Below are 21,567 nucleotides of genomic sequence, written 5' to 3'. Positions count from 1 at the left end.
ACATAACACAATCTCTTCAACATCAAACATGTAACATAACACAATCTCTTCATCATCAAACATGTAACAACACAATCTCTTCAACATCAAACATGTAACGTAGCACAATCTCTTCAACATCAAACATGTAACATAGCACAATCTCTTCAACATCAAACATGTAACATAGCACAATCTCTTCACCATCAAACATGTAACATAACACAATCTCTTCATCATCAAACATGTAACATAACACAATCTCTTCAACATCAAACATGTAACATAACACAATCTCTTCAACATCAAACATGTAACATAACACAATCTCTTCATCATCAAACATGTAACATAACACAATCTCTTCAACATCAAACATGTAACGTAGCACAATCTCTTCAACATCAAACATGTAACGTAGCACAATCTCTTCAACATCAAACATGTAACATAGCACAATCTCTTCACCATCAAACATGTAACATAACACAATCTCTTCAACATCAAACATGTAACATAGCACAATCTCTTCACCATCAAACATGTAACATAACACAATCTCTTCACCATCAAACATGTAACATGACACAATCTCTTCAACATCAAACATGTAACATAACACAATCTCTTCAACATCAAACATGTAACGTAGCACAATCTCTTCAACATCAAACATATAACATAGCACAATCTCTTAAACATCAGACATGTAACATAACATTTTCACCACAACATTGTTCATGTAGCGTGGTCCAAGTTTCTTCATTACAGCACGTAGCATGGTCTCTCAATCCAGTTTGCATCATGTAATGTGGTACTGGGTCTGTAATATAAATGTGACACATATAATATACTTTGTGCTCTCAGTTTAAGGTCGAGCATGTAACATGATCTTGGCAGTGACTTCAATGTACAGCTGTTTTGATGAAGCTGCATTTATCATGTCATACGACTTTCATGCTTGGTCATGTTTTGATCTTGTACAGGGGTAGGCAAGCTATGGACATCCAGTAGTGGTCTGCATCTCCCCTGATGCTTTGCCAGCATTGTGGCTGTAACAGCATTATGGAGATGGAGTGCCAAAGGTTGTCTACCCCTAATCTAGTACATTTATTAGGATAAGGATTAGGCTCTCAATTCAAAGTTGGAAAGCATAATATTCTCTATAATATGTGTTAGTCATGGACTCAAATGTAAATAAAAGTGCTTCACACAGGAAGTGATGTAAAATGTATCTAGCAGAGCAGATTGGACTAGAGAATGTAGACCCTCTACAAACCTCGGTATTTGATACTTTGTAACACATTCTATGTCCTGTGGGGCTGTATTAGCGCTTTTCATTATGTCCCAAAAAGCTATATTTTGTTTTAATCTGTTTTATACTACAGAATATTTTACACACAGCCCTATGGTTTACCAAATGTTTATTTTTTGCGCGGAGTACTTTAAGATGGTATATGCACTTGGAAATTATGTAATTTCAATTTAAACTGCTGTAATCTAAGTTGATGTCCTTAGGATTGTCTATATTGTATATATGTTGTCCACAACAATATCGCTTTACACTCACAAACATGATCAATCAGAGCAGGAAGCGGTCCCCAACACCATTCCTAAAAACTGTTTGTAAATTAATTCAATAAATATGTGCAGAATAGTTGGCATTCGTTAAATCACCAAAATTGTGGTATTTGGAAGTGTATTCCTCTGGAAATCAGCCACATTCAAAGTTTTCTAATGCAGAGTTTGGCAGTCCTCCTCTCACTTTGCACTGGATTAAGATAGCTATACATAATATCAGAAAATCACGTTGATAAGTACAGGATACCTGCATGTTTACTTTATCTCACTAATGTAAATAGTGAGCTCTATCTAATAAGCCGGGTACCGATTTATATTATATAATTTGCTTTACAAGATGCTAAAGATATTTCTTTTGTGCACCTTTTACATTTGTTAACTTTCATTTTAACTCATCGTCCCTATTATAATTCCTTCACCATCTTATCCACATCTCCTTTACACGCTGGGGTTAGAGAATGCAAATGTGAGAAATATTGTATTTCTTTGCTTTTTACAAGTTTAAAAGTCATGCTAGGTCTCTTTGTTAAATCAGTTTTTCTCGTAAAGCCTCAGTGTTCATTACCTCAGTTATGGTAAAATTGTCATATGTTCAGAAATCGAGGAAGATATGTACAATCGAAAGGAAGTCTACATTATAAAAATGTGTTTGCCGTGTTCCTATGGCAATGAAAATTGAACTGATCTGATTGGTATAGCAACAGATCTTCTAAAAATAGTACTGTGGGGTTTTGTCACGTTATAAGAACTAAGATATGTTACTTTTGTCATATTACAATTCTATAATATAAATCGCAGTCTGTTTGTAGAGAATATTCAGAAGCAGACACAAGAAGTGGACTCACTTTTTGCTAGGTTGAAACTTTTGTTAAAATGATAATGATTGCACAGAAGAAACGGCAAGCCTGCCCCTCCATATAATAACACTATTACTTTGCATATGTATTATAGAGTAAAGTTTTTTTTTACTCTTAATGCAAAAACAAATAAAATGTCTGCAAATATTATAAAACATTAAGTTAAAACCGTTGCACAAACTATCAAAGTGAGAAAGCGTTAAATCTACATTTATAGTGCTCCTTCCTATAGGATCCAGTGTCTCTCTCTCTTAAAAGGGCTTGGGATGTATTACCTGGTTTTGGTAAAAGTTTCCTATGTTCTCATTCATGGCCTTGCAAGGATGGATGTGAGCTCTGCCCAGACTGTTGATATTATCATGGATTTAGTTGCTTCTTGGTCCATGTCCAAAACCTATTCAATTATTATTTCCAATTTCTCCTGTCTGACAATTTCCTTAAGCAGTTGTACTCGGTGGCAAGTATCAAATAAATGTTATATTATTTATATATAAGAATTGAGTGACTTAACAGTAAAGGCATCAAACTGGGCTACATAGATTTGTTGACTTACTTAAAACAGCACTGTCACCGTCTGGGCACTTTGCATAATTTGCAAAGATCCCTGACCGTGGCAACGCCACTAGGGGTCTTGGGGTGTAAGCAAAGGTGAGTTCGGCCGTTCCACTTCAGCTGCCAGGAACCAATGTCATGCTGTTCTCTGGGGCAGTATCCTCCATATACCGAGCCAATTTTAGTGAAAGATTATATCTTTATGAAATACTCATTTTACAGGGGAGCGGGGTAGACAGTGCTGCTTTAATGCTTCAGATTAGTAACTCTGTGGCTATAAACTTAGTCTTAATCCAAATTCTGGTCTATAAACTTGAAAAGGCATTTGACAAGAACATGACAGCTAGATGCTACTGCAACACTTCCTGTCAGAGCAGGTAGAGTGTAAAGATATAGAATGGTACAGGGCACTCCCTTCCTCATGGTCACTCGGAGCCTGGATATTGCGCCCCCTGGGCTGGTGCTCCCTAAGGAGGGCGCCTGGGCCACCTTATGATAGCACAGGCCCTGCTTGTAATGACTTTTGTTGAAATGGTGTGGCACTATTGGGAAAAATCTATAGGAGACAATGCAACTCCTGGTACTCCATAGTAGAGGCCCGCAACCTCTCAATAGGTAGAATATAGAGCAAAATCCACAGGTTCAACAGGTAGGATACAAAGTGTAATTTATTTATTCAGTGAATGCAACAAAATGCAAAATTTTGGCCCAATAGCCTTATAATATACTTTGCATTCTACCTGTTGAACCCGTGGATTTTGCTATATGCTAATAATAAGTAATACTGACTGAGATCTCCCTTCACTCCCAGCACAGCCTGAATTCTCAGTGGCCTGGATTCAATAGGTACTGTAAATACTCATTTGAGATTCTGTTCCATGTTTATATGAAAGCATTACTGAAGCGTAGTCTGTTTGCTTGAAATTCTGGTGACTGTTGAGTATCCTGAATGTATTGGCATGTTCACAGAACCAGCTTGAGATGCTGTATTGTTCGTGACAGTGTGTTATTCTGCTCCAAGTTGACTGTGGCCATAATGAGAGGTCCACGATCAGAAATAGGCTGCAGCATTTAAACAAGGCTCAGTTGTTGTTATGGGGCTTAATGCAGCCACAATAATTCACACCACACTCCTACCAGCCTGAACAGTGGGCACAAGGCAGGGTGGATGGGTGCATAGATTTAGGATGTTTACACTACCATGTGCACATCACAGCAGGCATCGAGACTGGTCCCACCAGGCGACATTTTCAAATATTCTACTTTGCTTTTTTTTTTTTTTTGGTGTGTCTGTATCAGACGTCTGCTCTTAGCTGACAGGAGTGAAACCTGGAGTGGTCGTTTCTGCTTTAGCTAATCCCCTTCAAGGTTCTATATATTGTGCAGTTTGGAGAGTCCCTTTTGTATCGCGCATTGCTGCTGTACGTTAATCCTGTCCCCTCTTATGTACAAGGCATCTGCACGTTTAGACTGTTTGCTTGATTTTATTTTTTGCACCATTCTAAAGTAGGTGTAAATATACCAATAAAGTGTAGATGTTGATGTAAAGTTTTGTTAAGTCTTATACTCTCTCGTTTCTGAACATTTACAATATCCGAGATTAGGAGCTGTTGGTTTCGATTAAAGTTTTTGTCAAAGATGAACCATTCTGGATTTGTGTGAATAAAATTAAAATGAAAAAAAAAAAATTCTTACAGGTACAATTTATAAATGGTGATTTCTGTTTTTGATATTTATATTCTTTCGAAAATTCTGTCCGTGTTATTTTACTAACAAGAGAAAAAAAAAGTTTCAGAAATAGTGGTGCATCAACTTGTGGCTTACATTTCTGGTCATTAGCCTTGAACTCTGTCTGCTTGTTATTTAGGCTGCCCGGATAATGCCAAATGGTTTAGAAAGCCAATCCTTGCAAACTTTCTCTCTGTAAAATCATACCTGTTGCTAAAGCTGAAGGGATACTGTATCGGGTTGGATATTGTTAGTAGCTGTCTGTTATTTTAAAGGACTTTGCTTTATAAACTGTCTCGTAATGTTTTGATAAGGTGAATTGCCGGAAAATATAATTATATGTATATGGCAAAATAAATTACTGATACTAACTGGTGGTGTTCTTACAAAAAATGGAAGTAAAACATGTTATGTGTTTGTAGAACTGTTTTTCCTCGGCTAACCACACAAGCAGAGTAGAGAAGATTAGAGGGAGCACTTGCAAGGCTCACACCTTCGAATAGTGGAAGCCTCTGGATTTAAGATTACTTTGCCTTGAATTTCTATAAATACCATGAGTCTCATGGCATTGTCTAGTCTTTAGAGTTCCTGGTTTGCTCACAATAAAGCTTTATGTATAAGCTGTAGAGAGGTGTTCTTTCTTAGAGTATCCATTGTCGGAATATAAAACCGGCGCTAGGAGGGAATAGTGGCCCTGACCAAGTTAATATTTATTAAAATTTGTAGCCAGTTTCATATATAATGCATCAGGAATTTGTGCTACAAAATCATTTCATACAAAGTGTTCCTTAAAGGATCACTATAGGGTCAGGAACACAAACACGTATTCCTGACCCTATAGTGTTAACACCACCATCTAGCCCCCCTAGGCCCCTCATGCCTCCATAAATATAGCACAAATCTTACTGTATTCAAGCATAAAGCTGTAAATCTGCATGCTGTTTGTCTCAGAAAAACAAGCAGTCTGCTGACATGTGGTAGCCTGATCCAATCACAGTGCATCCCCATTGGATTGTCTGAGACTGACAAAGAGGCAGATCAGGGGCAGAGCCAGCATGATTCAAACACAGCCCTGGCCAATCAGCATCTCCTCATAGAGATGCATTGAATCAATGAATCTCTATGAGGAAAGTTCAGTGTCTGCATGCAGAGGGAGGAGATACTGAATCACAGGATACTGTGCACAGTGCTGCCCTGTGTTCTGCTGACAGCAGATCTGAGTGGAGTGAGAAAAATACAGTGTTTACATGAGAGAGGCTGCAGGGAGCTATAGTTCTCACCTGAACAACCTCATTAAGCTGAAGTTGTTCAGGTGACTATAGTGTCCCTTTAAGTGTTTGCATTTTCAATGTTAACATTTAATGTAACAATTTTTACAGCATCATGTATCTGATGAGCCAGTCTCCTGTGTGAGTTCTGCCACAGTTATTATTTTTATTGATTTAGTTTTACCATCGTGTAGTATGCAGTTTTAAACCTGCCACTACCATCCCTCCCTACATTGGGACACACATACATGGGATGGGAGGTCAGGTGAATGATGCAATTTGCATCACAGAAATTCAATACAGTCCCCCCCCCCCCCCCCCCCCCCACCCAGGACTGCAAGTGCTTGATTGAATCAGTCTATTGCCTCGATTTGTATATACTGCAAATTCCATTCTCACACTGCCCGTGTTTGCTTTATTACACTGCAGTGTTCCTTTATTTATAGTACTGGAGGGATTTTAAAGCAGTTTAGATTACTGGTGCCAGTGTTCCTCCCAATAAGAAGTTAACTTTTAATCCATTTGGGTAGAGGGTCCCTCAAGGCATCTATGCTCCACCTCCAGAAGATCTTCACCACTGATCTCCTGGCCAATCCGGCCTTCTCATAGAGAAGCATATAATCTCATCCTTCTGCATGAGAAACCCTCACTTCTGCTTTGTGCTGGGCACAATGTGAGTAAGGAAAATTAGCCGGGAGAGTGCTACCCAGAAACTTTTTAAAAGTACAGATTTCTTTTGACAGTGCTTTAAGGATTTGGACTGTTCCTTTAAGATTTAATGTTTTAATACCTAGTTTGACTTGTTGGTTTAAGATGATTACATAGTATTGGGTGGGATATTACCACATTTTATTTGAAAAATCAGGAAATGAGACACAAAGTAAACTGTGTAGAGATGTTCTAATTCTAGAGCTTCTGCTGTTATCACATTACTTGCTATCAGTTGGCGCGTATTTTGCTATTCCCACGGACTTGTAACTATGGAACATCTGGGGGGCACGCTATTTGAATACCTGTTTTTAAAGGGACACTATAAGCACACATCTTATTGAAGTAGTCTGTCCCTTTAAACCTGCAATTTTAATTATTATACGTTTCTGGTAAACTGCAATAATTACATTGCAGGGTTCAGACTGCCTCTAGTGGCTGTCAATCAGATAGCCACTAGAGGCACTTCCTGCTTGCGAGGCAACTTTTGGTCACCTGACATTGGGCATCTTCACGCTCTACATAAAGACATCCAGCATCCGTAAAATCCCCATTGGAAAGCATTGCAGCAATGCTATCCTATAGAGTGCTCACTGCGCATTAACCCCCCTTTTAGGTGACATCAGAGGAGATGGAGTGCTGATCCAGCACAGAGGGTGATCAGCATTGGAATCGAAAGAGTACAAAAAGGTTTTTATAACCATTACAGTGCAGGTGGGGGTGCTGTCATGCATCAACTAGTTTTAAATCCTATTGCAAGTGTCTAGGAGCTGTTACTTTAGAAAGAGAGCAGCAAGTGTTTGAATATTATCTCAAATAAAAAATAGCCTAGATGGCAAAGGAAGTGTCATCAATCGCTCAGAAAGTGGATACTTTGTGTCCCTACTGGCTGTGTAATTAGGATGACTAAAGCTGAATAGTGATGGCTGGACATGATTCAGTGTGATGCCTAGAAGCAAGAGTCTAGCAGACATTCAGAACTGTCAGGAGCGACATTCCAAATTCTTTGATATGTGAAGTATCAAAAAAACTTCTTACACAATATTTAACATAGCGTGGCAAATAAATCTGGCCCTAGATAAATGTAATGATCTCCACTATAAAGATTGTCCTTATAATGAAAATCCTGTTAACCTAGACAGAGAGTTTACTGAAATTCTAATTCAAAGTGCGTTTAATACAGTCAAATATTTTTTGATAATTAATGGTAAATCTAGATACCAAATCATGAGTCATTGTCTTTGTAAGGATCTGCAAATGAGTAACTGAAAAGAGCAATGTTGAGTTATTCTCCACTTTAGGGACTCCATAAGGCTTGTAGGTCCGTGAAACAACACAGACTGAAAGCAACCATTTATATCAAACTGATTTCAACAATTCACTCGCTCCACATAGACTATATCATATAAAAGGCCATTCAACATGATCTCCAAAGGGACAGATTTCTCTCAAACTCTATTTTTTACATGAAAGGAAGCAGACTAGCAGAAACGTATATTCATCAATTCCTCCCTGTGTTATATAACGCGTGTAACTGCCTTTTTACAGACTCGTTTATTTCACGTAAAACAGTGATGGTTATCTGTGTTTTTCCAACTTTTCAGTACAGTCTTTTTAATGTTGATGTGGCTGGCTGACATTCATGAGGATTGCAGTCCTCACCTATCAGAGTAACAAAAAATGTTACCCATTGCTGCCCTGCAAGATATGGAACATTCTCCAAGGCCAGGATACAGTAATCACAGATTGAAGATCAGTTATCGAGGCAGATTCCCTCTATCAGCCCTAGTCTAACAACCAAAACACTAGGCAAAAATGTACACCCAAAATGGATACTGGAATGACTGCATATAACAAATCATCATTATTATTTATATAGCGCCAACATATTATGCAGTGCTTTACAATAATAGAATGGGGATAATAGACATTGAAAACATTTAATTGACAAATAAAATAGTAAGAGACTAGAAGTGAAAAAAGGCCCTGCTAAAATGAGCTTACAATCTATGGCAAGTCATTACGTGATTTTAGTAAAAGTACTGAGCCCTTTTGTGCTCTTGGGCATAAAAAAATAAGCACAATTTAACGCATAATGCAGATATTTCGCAATGTTGCAAGGTCCCACACGTGTAGGATAGCAGCAATATTGTTTATTGTTTTATGGCAATTAAAACAGAAACTATAGTCACCAGAACCACTGCAGCTTAATGAGAAAGGTAACAATGTAACACTGCCCTATGACCAACTCTAGTGGCTTTTACTCCAACAGTCATTAGAGGGAATTCTTGGGTTTCGGTTCTGCAAAGAATACTGGACCAGCATCTGCATGGAGACGCTGAATGCTCCACCTAGAGATTTGAATCAATACCACGGATAGCCAGAATTTATCATGCACACTAGCCTCCCAATGCTTTCCCATGGGGATACATTGGATTGGCTGAGATCATTAGGATTGATATATGCAATGAAAGTGGGGCTGCCGCAGTGAGATTGACACATCGGGTAAAATAAGGTAAGTAACACTGTTTTATTAACCCCTTCAGGACCGCTGACGGTTCAGGACCGTCAGCGGTAAAACGTGCGTTTGGACCGCTGACGGTCCTGAACCGTCATAACGGTCTGGGGCTACTTACCTGATCGCCGTCGGTCCCACGGCGGCGATCAGTGCTCCACCCGGTCCAGGGGGACTGCCTGTCTGCCCGGGCAGTCCCCCCTCGGCAGATCAGGACCCCACGGCCATGTGATCACTCGATCACATGACCGCAATAGGTGTCTGTGTATCTGCCTGCAGGGGGACTGTCTGTGCTGACAGGCAGTCTCCCTGCAAGTGAAAAATCCAAAAAATAAAGTAACAAAAAAAACAGTGTAAAATCAGTGTAAAAATAAATAAATAATATGTGTATATATATATATATATATATGATATATATACATGTATTATATCTATATATAATATATGTATATGTATCATATATATAATGTCATATTAAGTGTATTTTTATATTTATATATACGTATATTAATATAAAAATACACTTATATTTAAATTACACACGAATATATACAATATATATATAATTGCTATATATATGGTATATATATATTATTATAAAATACAAATAATATGTTAATAAAAATAAAAATAATTTTTAATAATTATAAAAAAATATTTATATATGCAATTTTATTCTAACAGTATTTTGATATATATATATATATTTATATCAAAATATACTTAGAATGTAATGATATATATATCTATGTATAAATAAATAAATAAAAACAATACGAAATATACATATGTCCATATACATAATTACATAAATAATTTCATAAATATACACGTAGACGTCAAATATATAAATATGTATATATATTAAAATTCTACATGTGTATTTATGTAATATTTTTACCTAATTAAGTAATTTTAATGATTGCAATTTGAGGGACCTGCCTGCCAACCCAGGCCGAAAGTCCAGATAATTTAATTTGCTAGCACTGTGTTTAACCCTGTAACTTTCTATGACACCCTAAAACCTGTACATGGGGGTACTGTTTTACTCGGGAGACTTCGCTGAACACAAATATTAGTGTTTCAAAACAGTAAAACATATCACAGCGATGATATTGTCAGTGAAAGTGAATTTTTTTGCATTTTTCACACACAAACAGCACTTTCACTGAGGATATTATTGCTGTGATACATTTTACTGTTCTGATACACTAATATTTGTGTTCAGCGAAGTCTCCTGAGTATAACAGTACCCCACATGTAGAGGTTTTATAGTGTTTGTGAAAGTTACAGGGTCAAATATAAGGCTTGATTTTACTTTTTTTTTTTATTGAAATTTGTCGGATTGGTTAGGTTGCCTTTGAGAGCGTATGGTAGCCAAGGAATGAGAATTAGCCCCATGATGGCATACCATTTGCAAAAGAAGACAACCCAAGGTATTGCAAATGGGGTATGTTCAGCCTTTTTTAGTAGCCACTTAGTCACAAACACCGGCCAAAGTTAGCGTTTCTTGCATTTTTAACACACAAACAAATATAAATGCTAACTTTGGCCAGTGTTTGTGACTAAGTGGCTACTAAAAAAAACTGGACATACCCAATTTTGAATACCCTGGGTTGTCTACTTTAAAAAAAATATGTACATGTTAGGTGTGTTTCGGGGATTTATGACAGATAACGGTGTTACAAGGTCACTATTGATACATTTAAAATATATATATATTGAAACAGCAATTTCCTACTTGTATTTATAGGCCTATAACTTGCAAAAAAAAGCAATAAAGCATGTAAACACTGGGTGTTTTTAAACTCGGGACAAAATTTTGAATCTATTTAGCAGTTTTTTTCATTAGCTTTTGTAGATAAGTAAAAGATTTTTCAAGTAAAAGTCCAAAAACATGTTTTTTTTTTTTAATTTTTCACCATATTTTATTATTTTTTTTAAATACAATATTGGACATAATACAAATAATGGTATGTAAAGAAAGCCCCTTTTGTCCTGAAAAAAACAATATATAACTTGTATGGGAACCGTAAATGAGAGAGCGGAAAATTACAGCTAAACACAAACACCACAAAAGTGTTAAAACTGCTCTGGTCCTTAACGTACAAACATCGCAAAAACAGGCCGGTCCTGAAGGGGTTAATGCTGACAAGGGGTGCTTGAAAATCTTAATAGCGAGTAAAACACATGTTAGGAATACAGGTTTGGATTCCTAATGCCTTTGTGTTAATTTCATCATTTGTTCTCCATTTCCAAAGAGATTCCCTTCCTTTGAGAAACTCTCTGGATTTGCCTGATTTTGATCATTTATTATATATGAACATTTGATAATAAGTTACCTTTTGGGTGTCTAACATCACAATATAGTCGATATATGTGGCAAGAAAAGTTATTCGGGTAAGGTCATAGAGGGGCTGACATTTTTCTTGTATTTTGTAATAGAATGCCTATTTTCTGGTCTCCTTCTCTCTTTTTATGTGTTTTTAATTTATGGGCAAACTAATGGTACCTCTCTTGTACTGTGCACCGTGATAGGATTTACTTTACTAGAATTTTATACTGGAGTTCTACGTATTATCTGTCTGGGTAAATAGTACAAGACACAGGTTTATGATGCCATGGTCCGAGATATGAATGTCTTGTGCCTGCCCAAAACCCATGCTAAACAGCCAGCCCAAACTGTAGTTTACAGAGGCCAAAACTGTTTGATGGGCATAATGCCAAGGCAGCGGACCTGCTTACCTCTCCCTAAGGATCCACTTGTTTTCAATCCAGAACTATTTGCAGGAACAAGTGGCAAAATCTTAAAACATAATTATAAAAGGAAATAGTTAACATGAATTCAATTTGCGATAACGTCTTACATATTTACTTAAGTGTTAAAACAAATCTAAAGAATATCATTCAGAAACAACCTCTTCAGTTTTCATGATCAGTGGTCTCCCAGGCATATATTATTCTATTTATTAGCCTCTCGTACAGATATGCAGTCCTAAAAATGGCTACATTATTACCATCTGTCAGACTCCACTCTAACCTCATGTACCAAGAGCTTTATCTGTTCTGGGCACTTTTCCAAAGTTTTAAGCTGAAGCATAAAATGCGTATTTTGTATATTTTATGTGCTCCAGAGCTGCCAGAACAATGTTATCAGGTGAAAATCCTAGCTGACGTCAGTTAGAATCTAGACCCAGAGATAATGTCAGTAGATACAATGTGTCAGCCTACTCAACCTGTCGTTTCCTTGCCCGGTGTAACGTAAACTTGTATTCCGGATAGACATCTGTAACAGCATTTCTAATTAATGCATCTTTTAAATCGTGGTTTTAAAATGTTTTGTTGAACGGTGGATCATATTTCATTATAGGTTTTGCTACCTTGCCCTTAATTTTTAGGTGAGCACAGCGTAGCTTGTATTCAATTCAGCTTTTTGCATTTTGATATAAAACTTTTCTTTTAATGACTAATGGTCATTTTTGCACTTGAATTCCCACAATCTTCCATTTTTTCTACACATTGGTATCACTGAAACAGTCATGACTTTCTAATGATCTAGTCTCTGATAATTAAATAATGACTACAACCTGCAATCACACACACACTTACATATATGCACGTAGATTAGACACAGGTTTTTATTGAACACTTCTCCCTCTCAGCCGATGCAGGTTACCTTTTTGAGTACTGGTGAGAGCAAGGAAGTACGAGGTAATGCAGGCATTAGTCTGTAGTGAGGGTAAAGCACCAGGCCAATGGCAAGTACAGAATCTCTCCGCTTTCCTTTGCAGTATTGAGGCAACAAAAAAATGGCAGCAGTGATACTTGATTCTAGTAGCCCCACGTGCCAAATCTCCGCCACACTGGTTTAACTGTTAAGAGGCTGTGGGGACCCACAGGGGAAAAAACACATGGATGGAGCGGCATTAAAAAATAGAATCCCCCCGCCCCCCTAAAAAAAAAAAATAATAAAGGAAATCCTTCAGCCTCAAATGATTATTATTATCATTGACATTTCTAGAGCCAACTCATTCCACAATACTTTACAATATATTAAGGAGAATTTAACCATACACGACCACGAGACAAACTATTACAAATATTAACAGGAACAAGAGGTTGATGAGGACCCTTCTCGGACTAACTTACAATACAGAGGGGAAAACTCCTTAAACAATGGATTAACATACATAGCATATGGCACAGTGCTGCATATGGGGGAGATAGAGGTCAGGGTATGATTTCTCAGATTGCAAACCGAATGGAATAAGAGAGGGATTATTAAAGAGGTTGAGTAAGAATGTGGTTTTTGGAGAGGTTTCTTTTACATGTTTGCAAAAAAATGAAGGCTAATTGGATCGGGGGTGGCAGGGTATTTCAACATGAAACTACGAGTGAAAACAACTTTGTACTTTTATACCTCTGCCCCTTCTATTCTGTTCACTGTTAAATGTATCCATACATTTACCCCAAATCATATCTAGAATTACAAAGGGCAACAATGCAGCTTATTAGGGAGATACAGTTGAAAGGCTTAGTATTGTGCTTACCAGCATCTCCGATCCTTACGTTGCATTGGCCCTCTGCTATAAAACCCTGTTCTCCATACAACCTACTCTGCTATGATGCCATGTTCTATGACCTCACTGTCATTTAATTCCATAATACTGTGACCTCACGACGCATAGCACAGATGCTAATTCAGTTCATCCATAAAACTATTTACATTTTAAGGAAACTGTGAAAGAACCAAATGACTGTTTGTTACACCTCGAACACAACAGAACTGTTTAATACATACACTGCTTAGATAATATGATGATAAATGACAATGTAACCCAACGGAACATTACAACTAGGAACTATCACAAAATGATTGATAGTTCATAAAAAAAAAACACAATAATAATAAATTACATATTTATTTTATGTATATCGCTATTATTAGTACTTCAGATTTCTTTTTGAACAGTCATATTTTAATTTCTCTCACTTGTATCCTATAAGTGGTTCTTCCATATTTTAGTGTATCCATATATGTTCCATGGAGATTACATTGCTATAGTCAGCACTTATTATCACTGATATTAATATGAATATCTGTCAAGGAAGAGGAGTGTATATGGTATAGATAATTAATCTGAAATATTATTTGATCTAAAACTCTCTGAGGTTATCCCTGCATTAATGAGAAATTCAAAAATAATTGACCAATTCACATCTTTGTAAGTCTGGAAGGGGAATGGTTCTCTGTCTTGTATTTTTCTGGTGGTGTTCTTACTATGAATATCAAAGAAATGAAAACAAGTGAAAAATAGCTTTTCATACGGTGGCAAACAAAACCTTCAAGGATATACCACAGTAACCTCTAAAATTATGAATCCCCACAAGGGATAAAAATACATACATTTCTCAAGCACCTCTGTGAATGGGAAGCTACTGATAAGCTGAGGCTAAAACAGCCCTGGATTCAACACTTTGTTAATAGTTTAACTGATCATTACCCTGGCACAAGTGACCTCACGGCACCATAACAACCTTATTCCTTTAAGATGAGAATAGGGTTTGAGGATAATTTAAGATTGTTGATAGTATAAAGAATTAAATGAAGGCAATCTGTTTGACAATTAGGCTGTTTGCGAGTAGTTATAATTATACAGAGATTTAAATAATTTCAAACAACTAAACTGTAGCGGAGTGAAAGTGCGAATTTGGTTGAAGTAACAATATTTGCTTTTTATGAATAGTTGAATGGGTTAAAAAAAGCCAAATGATGGCAACTGAATGACGTTTGGCTGCTGTTCAGTTGTGTTGGGTGGTGTGAGTGTTTGTAATCCTGATAGACTTGTAACCCAGGAGTGGAAACCGGAGTCAGCGTGTGCGACCATGCTGGGGTTAGAAAAATGCAAGTTTGCCACTAAGAACTCAAAAGGAAATATTCTCAACAAAGTTATTTTATATGGGTATTCTAATCTTCTTTTTCATATGTATTACATGCAGCAAACTGTAATGAAACTAACTGAATTAAAAAGAGAAACATCGCAAAAACCACAGCATTTTCATGCGCACTGTTTGCAGATAAGAGAAGGGCATTGCTATATTAGCATAGCCGTATGTAAATTCGCCTGTATCTTTGAATAACACCGAGTGCTATAAAAGAATTCCCCAGTCTTTTTTTGAAGTTAGTACTTTCTTTTGTTGTTTTAACATCCATGGATTTCATAATCATTACAGAGAGGATCCAGGGATGCTAATCTTCAGACGCTTGGGGAACAGGCCTGTATTTTAAATTTCCTTTATTTTATAGTTGCAGTGTCTATGTTTGTACTTGTAACATCAAATGAAAACTCAGTAACAAATGTAGGATACAAAAATAGCAGACAGTTTATTTTTTTATATACTTGTTTTATTTTTAAAGTACTTCTAGGAGGACAAGCATGATGAGACTATACACGACGGCTTTAATTCCCATTTCCCCAAGCCTAATGCAATTGTTACAATATATACATTTTTCCACAATAGGAGAATGAGACTGTCAAACGAAGCATACTGAATGGATTCAGGGTGGTTACCTGGTTATTGTGAGCCACAAGATGTTGGTGATTTATCTAGATTGAGATCTAAAGCACTGGGGTGATTACTACAACCATCAGTGGTTCTCAAGGATGTTTTTAGCATCACTGCTCTGCCTTATATAGCTCTAAACCCAGTACCAGTGACAATAAGTGGCTTCTTGAGCAATGCCATGCTGATATCCTTGAACTAATTTTGGCTACCTGCTATTCTGTTTACCTGTTGCCAGGTTCCTATCACCATGGCGGTATTAGCTTTATGTGTGAAGAGTGTGGTTTTTTTTTTCTGATTTTACAAAGAATGCAGATCTCAGAAGAAATAGTCACTTTTTATAGATTAACCTTGTTTCACCTCCCGCCAGGCAATCATAAAACCGGTCCTGTTATTTCCTGGTTTGGTTAGCTCAGTGGAGCTAAACTCAAGAGGCATCAATTGCCCAGAGCACCTGCCTCGCGAAGACTTCTCATTGAGCACATTTCTATAAAGTATCATAAGTACCCCAAAAGCAGGGGTTCAGGAAATTCCCGGAAGTCTCTTTTTGATCGACCGCATGCATGGTTTCATGCCCAAAACAGTTCCAGAGAATTGGGGTGTGCGGCCGGTCTATTTCAAACAGTCAGAATACACTTTGAATTACTGAACGTAACGGTTGATAAACATAGTCAGTGTGTGTCCCTTGTTCGTGGGTTCCTGCCAGTCGAACGCTGTTAGACTCCCGTTCGAATAGCTGAAGTTCCATGGAAGGTAACTATTTAGCGGTGTTTGTGCCGTCGCGTGTCCAATATGTATTCCATGAACTCGATGACAAAACACAGCTGAACGTGTTCAACTAAACAAGATGGCCGCCGCCACGTGTTCGACTATACGAACGGCGACCACCCAGCCTTTTGTCCATTTGGCTGCGGTTAACTACCAGCCTGGCAGGTAAATAGGCTGCACACTCCACTTGTGTGTGGTCTGGCTGTTCGAAGTGGCACCTCGAACCACTTCGAAAGCTCGAAGTAACATTGTCCAAAGTCCCAATGGGCACAAATAGGGTCTCTCCAACCACAATAAATTAAAGGAGCTATAGTCACAGGATAAAAGGCTGGCAAGTAGTCCCCTCCAAACTCCAGTGGCGAAGTGGCTTTTGCCACAACCCCCAAAGGGGAAAAAATGCAGCAATAAATGCATGCACATTTTCTTTGTGGGGTATATCTACATAAATTGTAAAAGTATTATCAATTTTTTTTTTCATATGTGTGTTCCTTTAAGGACCACGAAGTCCCGATTAGTTGGATTCAATCTGGTCTAATTAGTACATTACATAGTGCTGATGAATGAAGTTTTTGATGAACACATCTTATCTTTCATCCAGCCCAAATCCTACAAAAATGACTCGCAAATACAAGATAAGTAAATGTCCTTTAACCAACAATAGCCTCTTGGTCATAACAGTAGCCATTGATTATGACCCCAGATTGCAAAAGCACAATCTGCCATCCTGTCATTTAGTACATTCAGTGTAAATAGAGTACATTTTAACAGGTGTGGAAGTAACTGCGTGCAACATGTATCATAAACAAGTCAATCAAAGCATATTTCTATTACAGTATCAAGCAACGTATCAGTGGCTCATTGTACTATTCGCTTCCAGGCTATGTCTGTTCACATGCCCTCACTAGAAAAATGAGCTTGCTCTATTCAATAAACAAGGGTACAAGTACTGATGACGTTTATGACAATTTGACTTGCATTGTGCAGTTCTTTCCATTACCTATCCTGGGGAAGTATTTTCTAACAGATACTCTATTTATCTGGGTGACTACACACAGTGAACATTCTTGCCATATGCTTACAATTTGCAGCATATATCTGATCTGACACGCAGTTCTCTGCTATTATAATTTATGTTTTCTTGCTTGAATACTTCCGATTCTTGTTCTTGAAAATTTTGCCTGCGCTTTGTTTTTTCTTTCTCTTCTTTTTTTTATGTTTTACAAGTCCCATTCAAGATCTCTTAAAGGCTTTGTGTAATGTAACCTTCATATCAGTTCACACTTCGCTTCATCTCAGCTCAACAATTTACAGAAAATGTAAGCTGCACCCACAATACAGGATCGCAATATCAAATGTTGGCCCGTTATCACTCACTGTGAAGTCAGTTTATATATTTATGAGATGTATGAAGGCAGCTTAGGGAGCTTTCGTTCAGCTTTATAAAAAAAAAACACACACAAAACTAAACACCTACATACATTGATGGCAATTTAACTCAAATAAATGTCATTTAGTCTGGGTATTACCTGTCAAAATGAAAAACACAGCAAGACAATGTCAAATGATTGAGTTATTTTGGATGGAGGAATTTAATGTTAAAGAAACTATATCGCCATCAAAACAAATGTAGCTTAATGAAGCTGTTTGTCTATAGATTATGCCCATGCTGTCTCACAGCTCTATTTGTCATTTAGGAGTTAAATCACTTTTGTTTCTGGTTATGCAACTGTAGCCACACTGTCCCTGGCTATGACTGACACCGCCTACATGAAAGAAAAAAAAAAAAAGGGTTTTATTTACAATCAGACGTTAACTTTAGAAATTGTTATATCCTGCTCTGTAACTGTAACTTTAATCACGCACAGGAGGCTCCTGCAGGGTCTTAACCCTTAGAATTTTTCTATTCACACTATATGTGCTCTGTTTTGGTAAAATGCAAGTCCATCTATGTTAAAGTTCAAAAGCCGGTTGGGTACCATTTACTGTCTATAGTCTTCGCTAGAATTGTGAAATAGGTGCTCGCCCTGAAAATTAAGGATAAAAATGTAACACCAACCATGTAACCTATATGAAAGACAGAGGCTGCTTTATGTGACATCATTTATTCTATAATCTGGGAAACTATCTTGCTGATTACATTCACATATCAAAATATGTCTGCCGTGCACATCAAACAGACTGGCATCAATAGATACTGTATCATGATATAAATTATACTTCATTTACTTTAGGTGTTAGTTTCCTTGAAAGGTGCTCAGCTCTTAACTTTACAAGAAAAAACATCTTAGTAAACCTTTTAGATATTTGAAAGCAAAGTAAATCAAAACCACACATTTTAGCTCAAAGAATGGGAATTTTACCCAAGACTCAAACTTTCCATTCTCTACGAAGAAATTGAATTGGAAGGTCTAGCTTAATAATATTAACTTTAACCAGATAAGAAATCAAAATGGACTTATGTGATGTCAGAAAATGTTCCAACTAATATGTAGGCAAGAACTCTAATTCGCCCTAGAGGAGGTTGCACAAATGAAACATTCTATTTGGTCTTTTTGCTGAATTCCCTGAGACATTCTTTCCTGTGGGCATAGTGCAAATTATGATGTTTTGTTTTATTTATTTATTTATCTATTTTTACATAAGATTATAACATTGACAGATTATCTGCGGCCTCTGTCGCTTTCTGCATTAGGAGGAAGGTCCAGGGAAAAATTAACAAGGGGGACCTGTGTCCTTCCAATTCCCCCCCATCCTTGAGTTGCCTTTATATTTGTAAGGGTTCCCAGGACCCCCTCATATAACCACAGAACAGGGGATTTATGTCGTCTCCTCTTCAACACATTTACAGGCAGTTATGGACTGACAGAATAACGTAGGCCACTAGCGACTATACAGTACACTACAATTCTTTGAAAACAATGGCGTCAATTTCATATTATTGGATCACATTTTTTATATAATTTATGTTTTTGGATCAACTTTAAAAATATTTAGAAAAAATATATTTTAAAAATGTGAATACAATCAGCAAGATAGTCTCCCGGATTATAGAAGAAATTCTATGAACTAGCTTCTATCTTTCATTAAGATTATATGATTGTTATATTTTTTTTTACCCCTTCGTTGTTATGGCCTGCACCTCTTTTGCAATTCTAATGAAGACTATAGGTGGTGAATGAGAATACCTCATCTGTTTTTAAACTTGAACATGGATGAACTTTTTGTAAGCATTTTATCAAGAGGAATGTTTATTTGAAAACACAGAAAACAAATATGGAGAATAGACAATGAGGATAGAACAGCAGTTTTGTTTATTTTGTGGCTATGTAGATATGGGGTTGTGAATTCAGTCAAATGATAAAAGAACAGCTTCACAAATTTCTAGGAAAAAGAAAAGGTTTAAAACAAAAAAGAAATGTGAGTTGGGACATATACACAGTATCACTACTTTGGACATGTTTTGTAACTTTGCTATCTCTTTAAATGAGCAATGATAACACTCATAATTGAAAATAAAACACTTGAGCACCTCCAGGGATAAAACGTGCAGATTCATCTTTCTTTTCATTATGATGAATGAATAATTTATCAGGGTAACAAGTAAAAAAAAAAAATAATAACTGGATACTTGTAACTTTGGTTATCATTGTGATGTTATATGCATAGCAGATCTAGACACGCACTGATCTCCACCCGGTCTGTCCCCCTAACAGCTTTACTTTATGTTCTGTCAGGTTCTCCACTCCACCTGATTTAGTTTTGCCACCCGGCCTCTTTTTTTCAGCTTGACAAAATATTATATATGCATATTTATGTTTCATTTTCATTTATATATATATATTAAGAGGATCAACTCATTTAAAATAGGATGTATTTATTAGCCTGGTCACATCAAGGGGCAGGGGGTACTTGCCTCCTAGTGTCTATCACTCAAGACTACTGTTAGTTAGACAGACTTGGAACCATTCCTCAATGCATGGAATTTTGAATGGGTTCCGTTTTTAACATAGATTATGTTATTGTGAGAAGGACATTCTATTATTGTACCTAACAAAACATTCATTAATGTATTCAACCCAAAGACATGTGGCAGCTCTGTATGGTGTGAGATCCCAAACAAATATATAGCGAATGTGACATGACGATTAAAGGTAGTAAGTATGATATAAGTTGCACTTCAGAAGTTAATCAAGAACTATAGATCATGCTACATTAATGTCTCTGACTTGTGACTTTTATAACACATCAGTGGCCATCATCGACCACAATGTGCAAACTGATTCCATACAACCATTATTATCAGCATTATCTACGCAGGCTTTCTATGTAGAGCAATAAGAGTTGTTAATGCTTCCTGCATTTCTGTTTTGTTGACTATATTGTTCTGTAACTAAATCCTATAATTACAGTAATGCACCTTTTTATTATTTTATTTTTTGTTTCTTAAAGGTTCTTGCTATATGTCCGAAGGATATGAGAGCGGACATCTGTGTGCATCTAAACAGAAAGGTTTTTAACGAACACCCTGCGTTTCGTCTTGCCAGTGATGGCTGCCTTCGAGCGTTGGCGGTGGAGTTCCAGACTATTCATTGTGCTCCTGGAGATCTTATTTACCACGCAGGTGAAAGCGTTGATGCCCTCTGCTTTGTGGTGTCTGGATCCCTGGAAGTCATTCAAGATGAGGAAGTGGTGGCAATACTAGGTAGGTACTAACACATGTAGCCCTGCTGATATTGTGTTACTGGTGTCTTTGTTTCATTCGTAACGTTGTAATACCAATGTGATCCTTTAGCTTGACATGCAATGCAATAACTATTTCCTAATTTAAACTGTGCATAACCATTCGTGGTTTTAGCATGATCTAGGAAAACCAGAACAAAAAACAAAGCTAGATATAGTTAATTAAAGTACCAACTGTGTGACAAGAAAATGCATGCACACAATTTCTGCCAGTCTAGGAACATGAACCCATGGCAATCATGGTTTACTGGTTTATGGTAGAATTAAGAATGAGCAAGTGCAGCAAGGGAACGATGGGCATCTTACA

At 37.0% G+C, this 21,567-nt stretch overlaps 1 protein-coding gene across 2 annotated transcripts in view; it reads left to right on the top strand.

Moving 5' to 3' along the window:
• The window catches only part of KCNH5 (potassium voltage-gated channel subfamily H member 5), a 215,366-nt gene that overhangs the window by 156,292 nt on the left and 37,507 nt on the right, over nt 1-21,567 (top strand). For both annotated transcript variants that reach the window (XM_063440105.1, XM_063440106.1), the window contains one exon: nt 20,970-21,222. In XM_063440105.1, coding sequence (XP_063296175.1) covers nt 20,970-21,222 — 253 coding nt within the window. The remainder of the gene's footprint in view (nt 1-20,969; nt 21,223-21,567) is intronic.

Source organism: Pelobates fuscus, chromosome 13 (genome assembly GCF_036172605.1).
Source record: "Pelobates fuscus isolate aPelFus1 chromosome 13, aPelFus1.pri, whole genome shotgun sequence".
NCBI lineage: Eukaryota > Metazoa > Chordata > Amphibia > Anura > Pelobatidae > Pelobates > Pelobates fuscus.
This window is presented reverse-complemented; position numbering and strand designations above follow the sequence as displayed.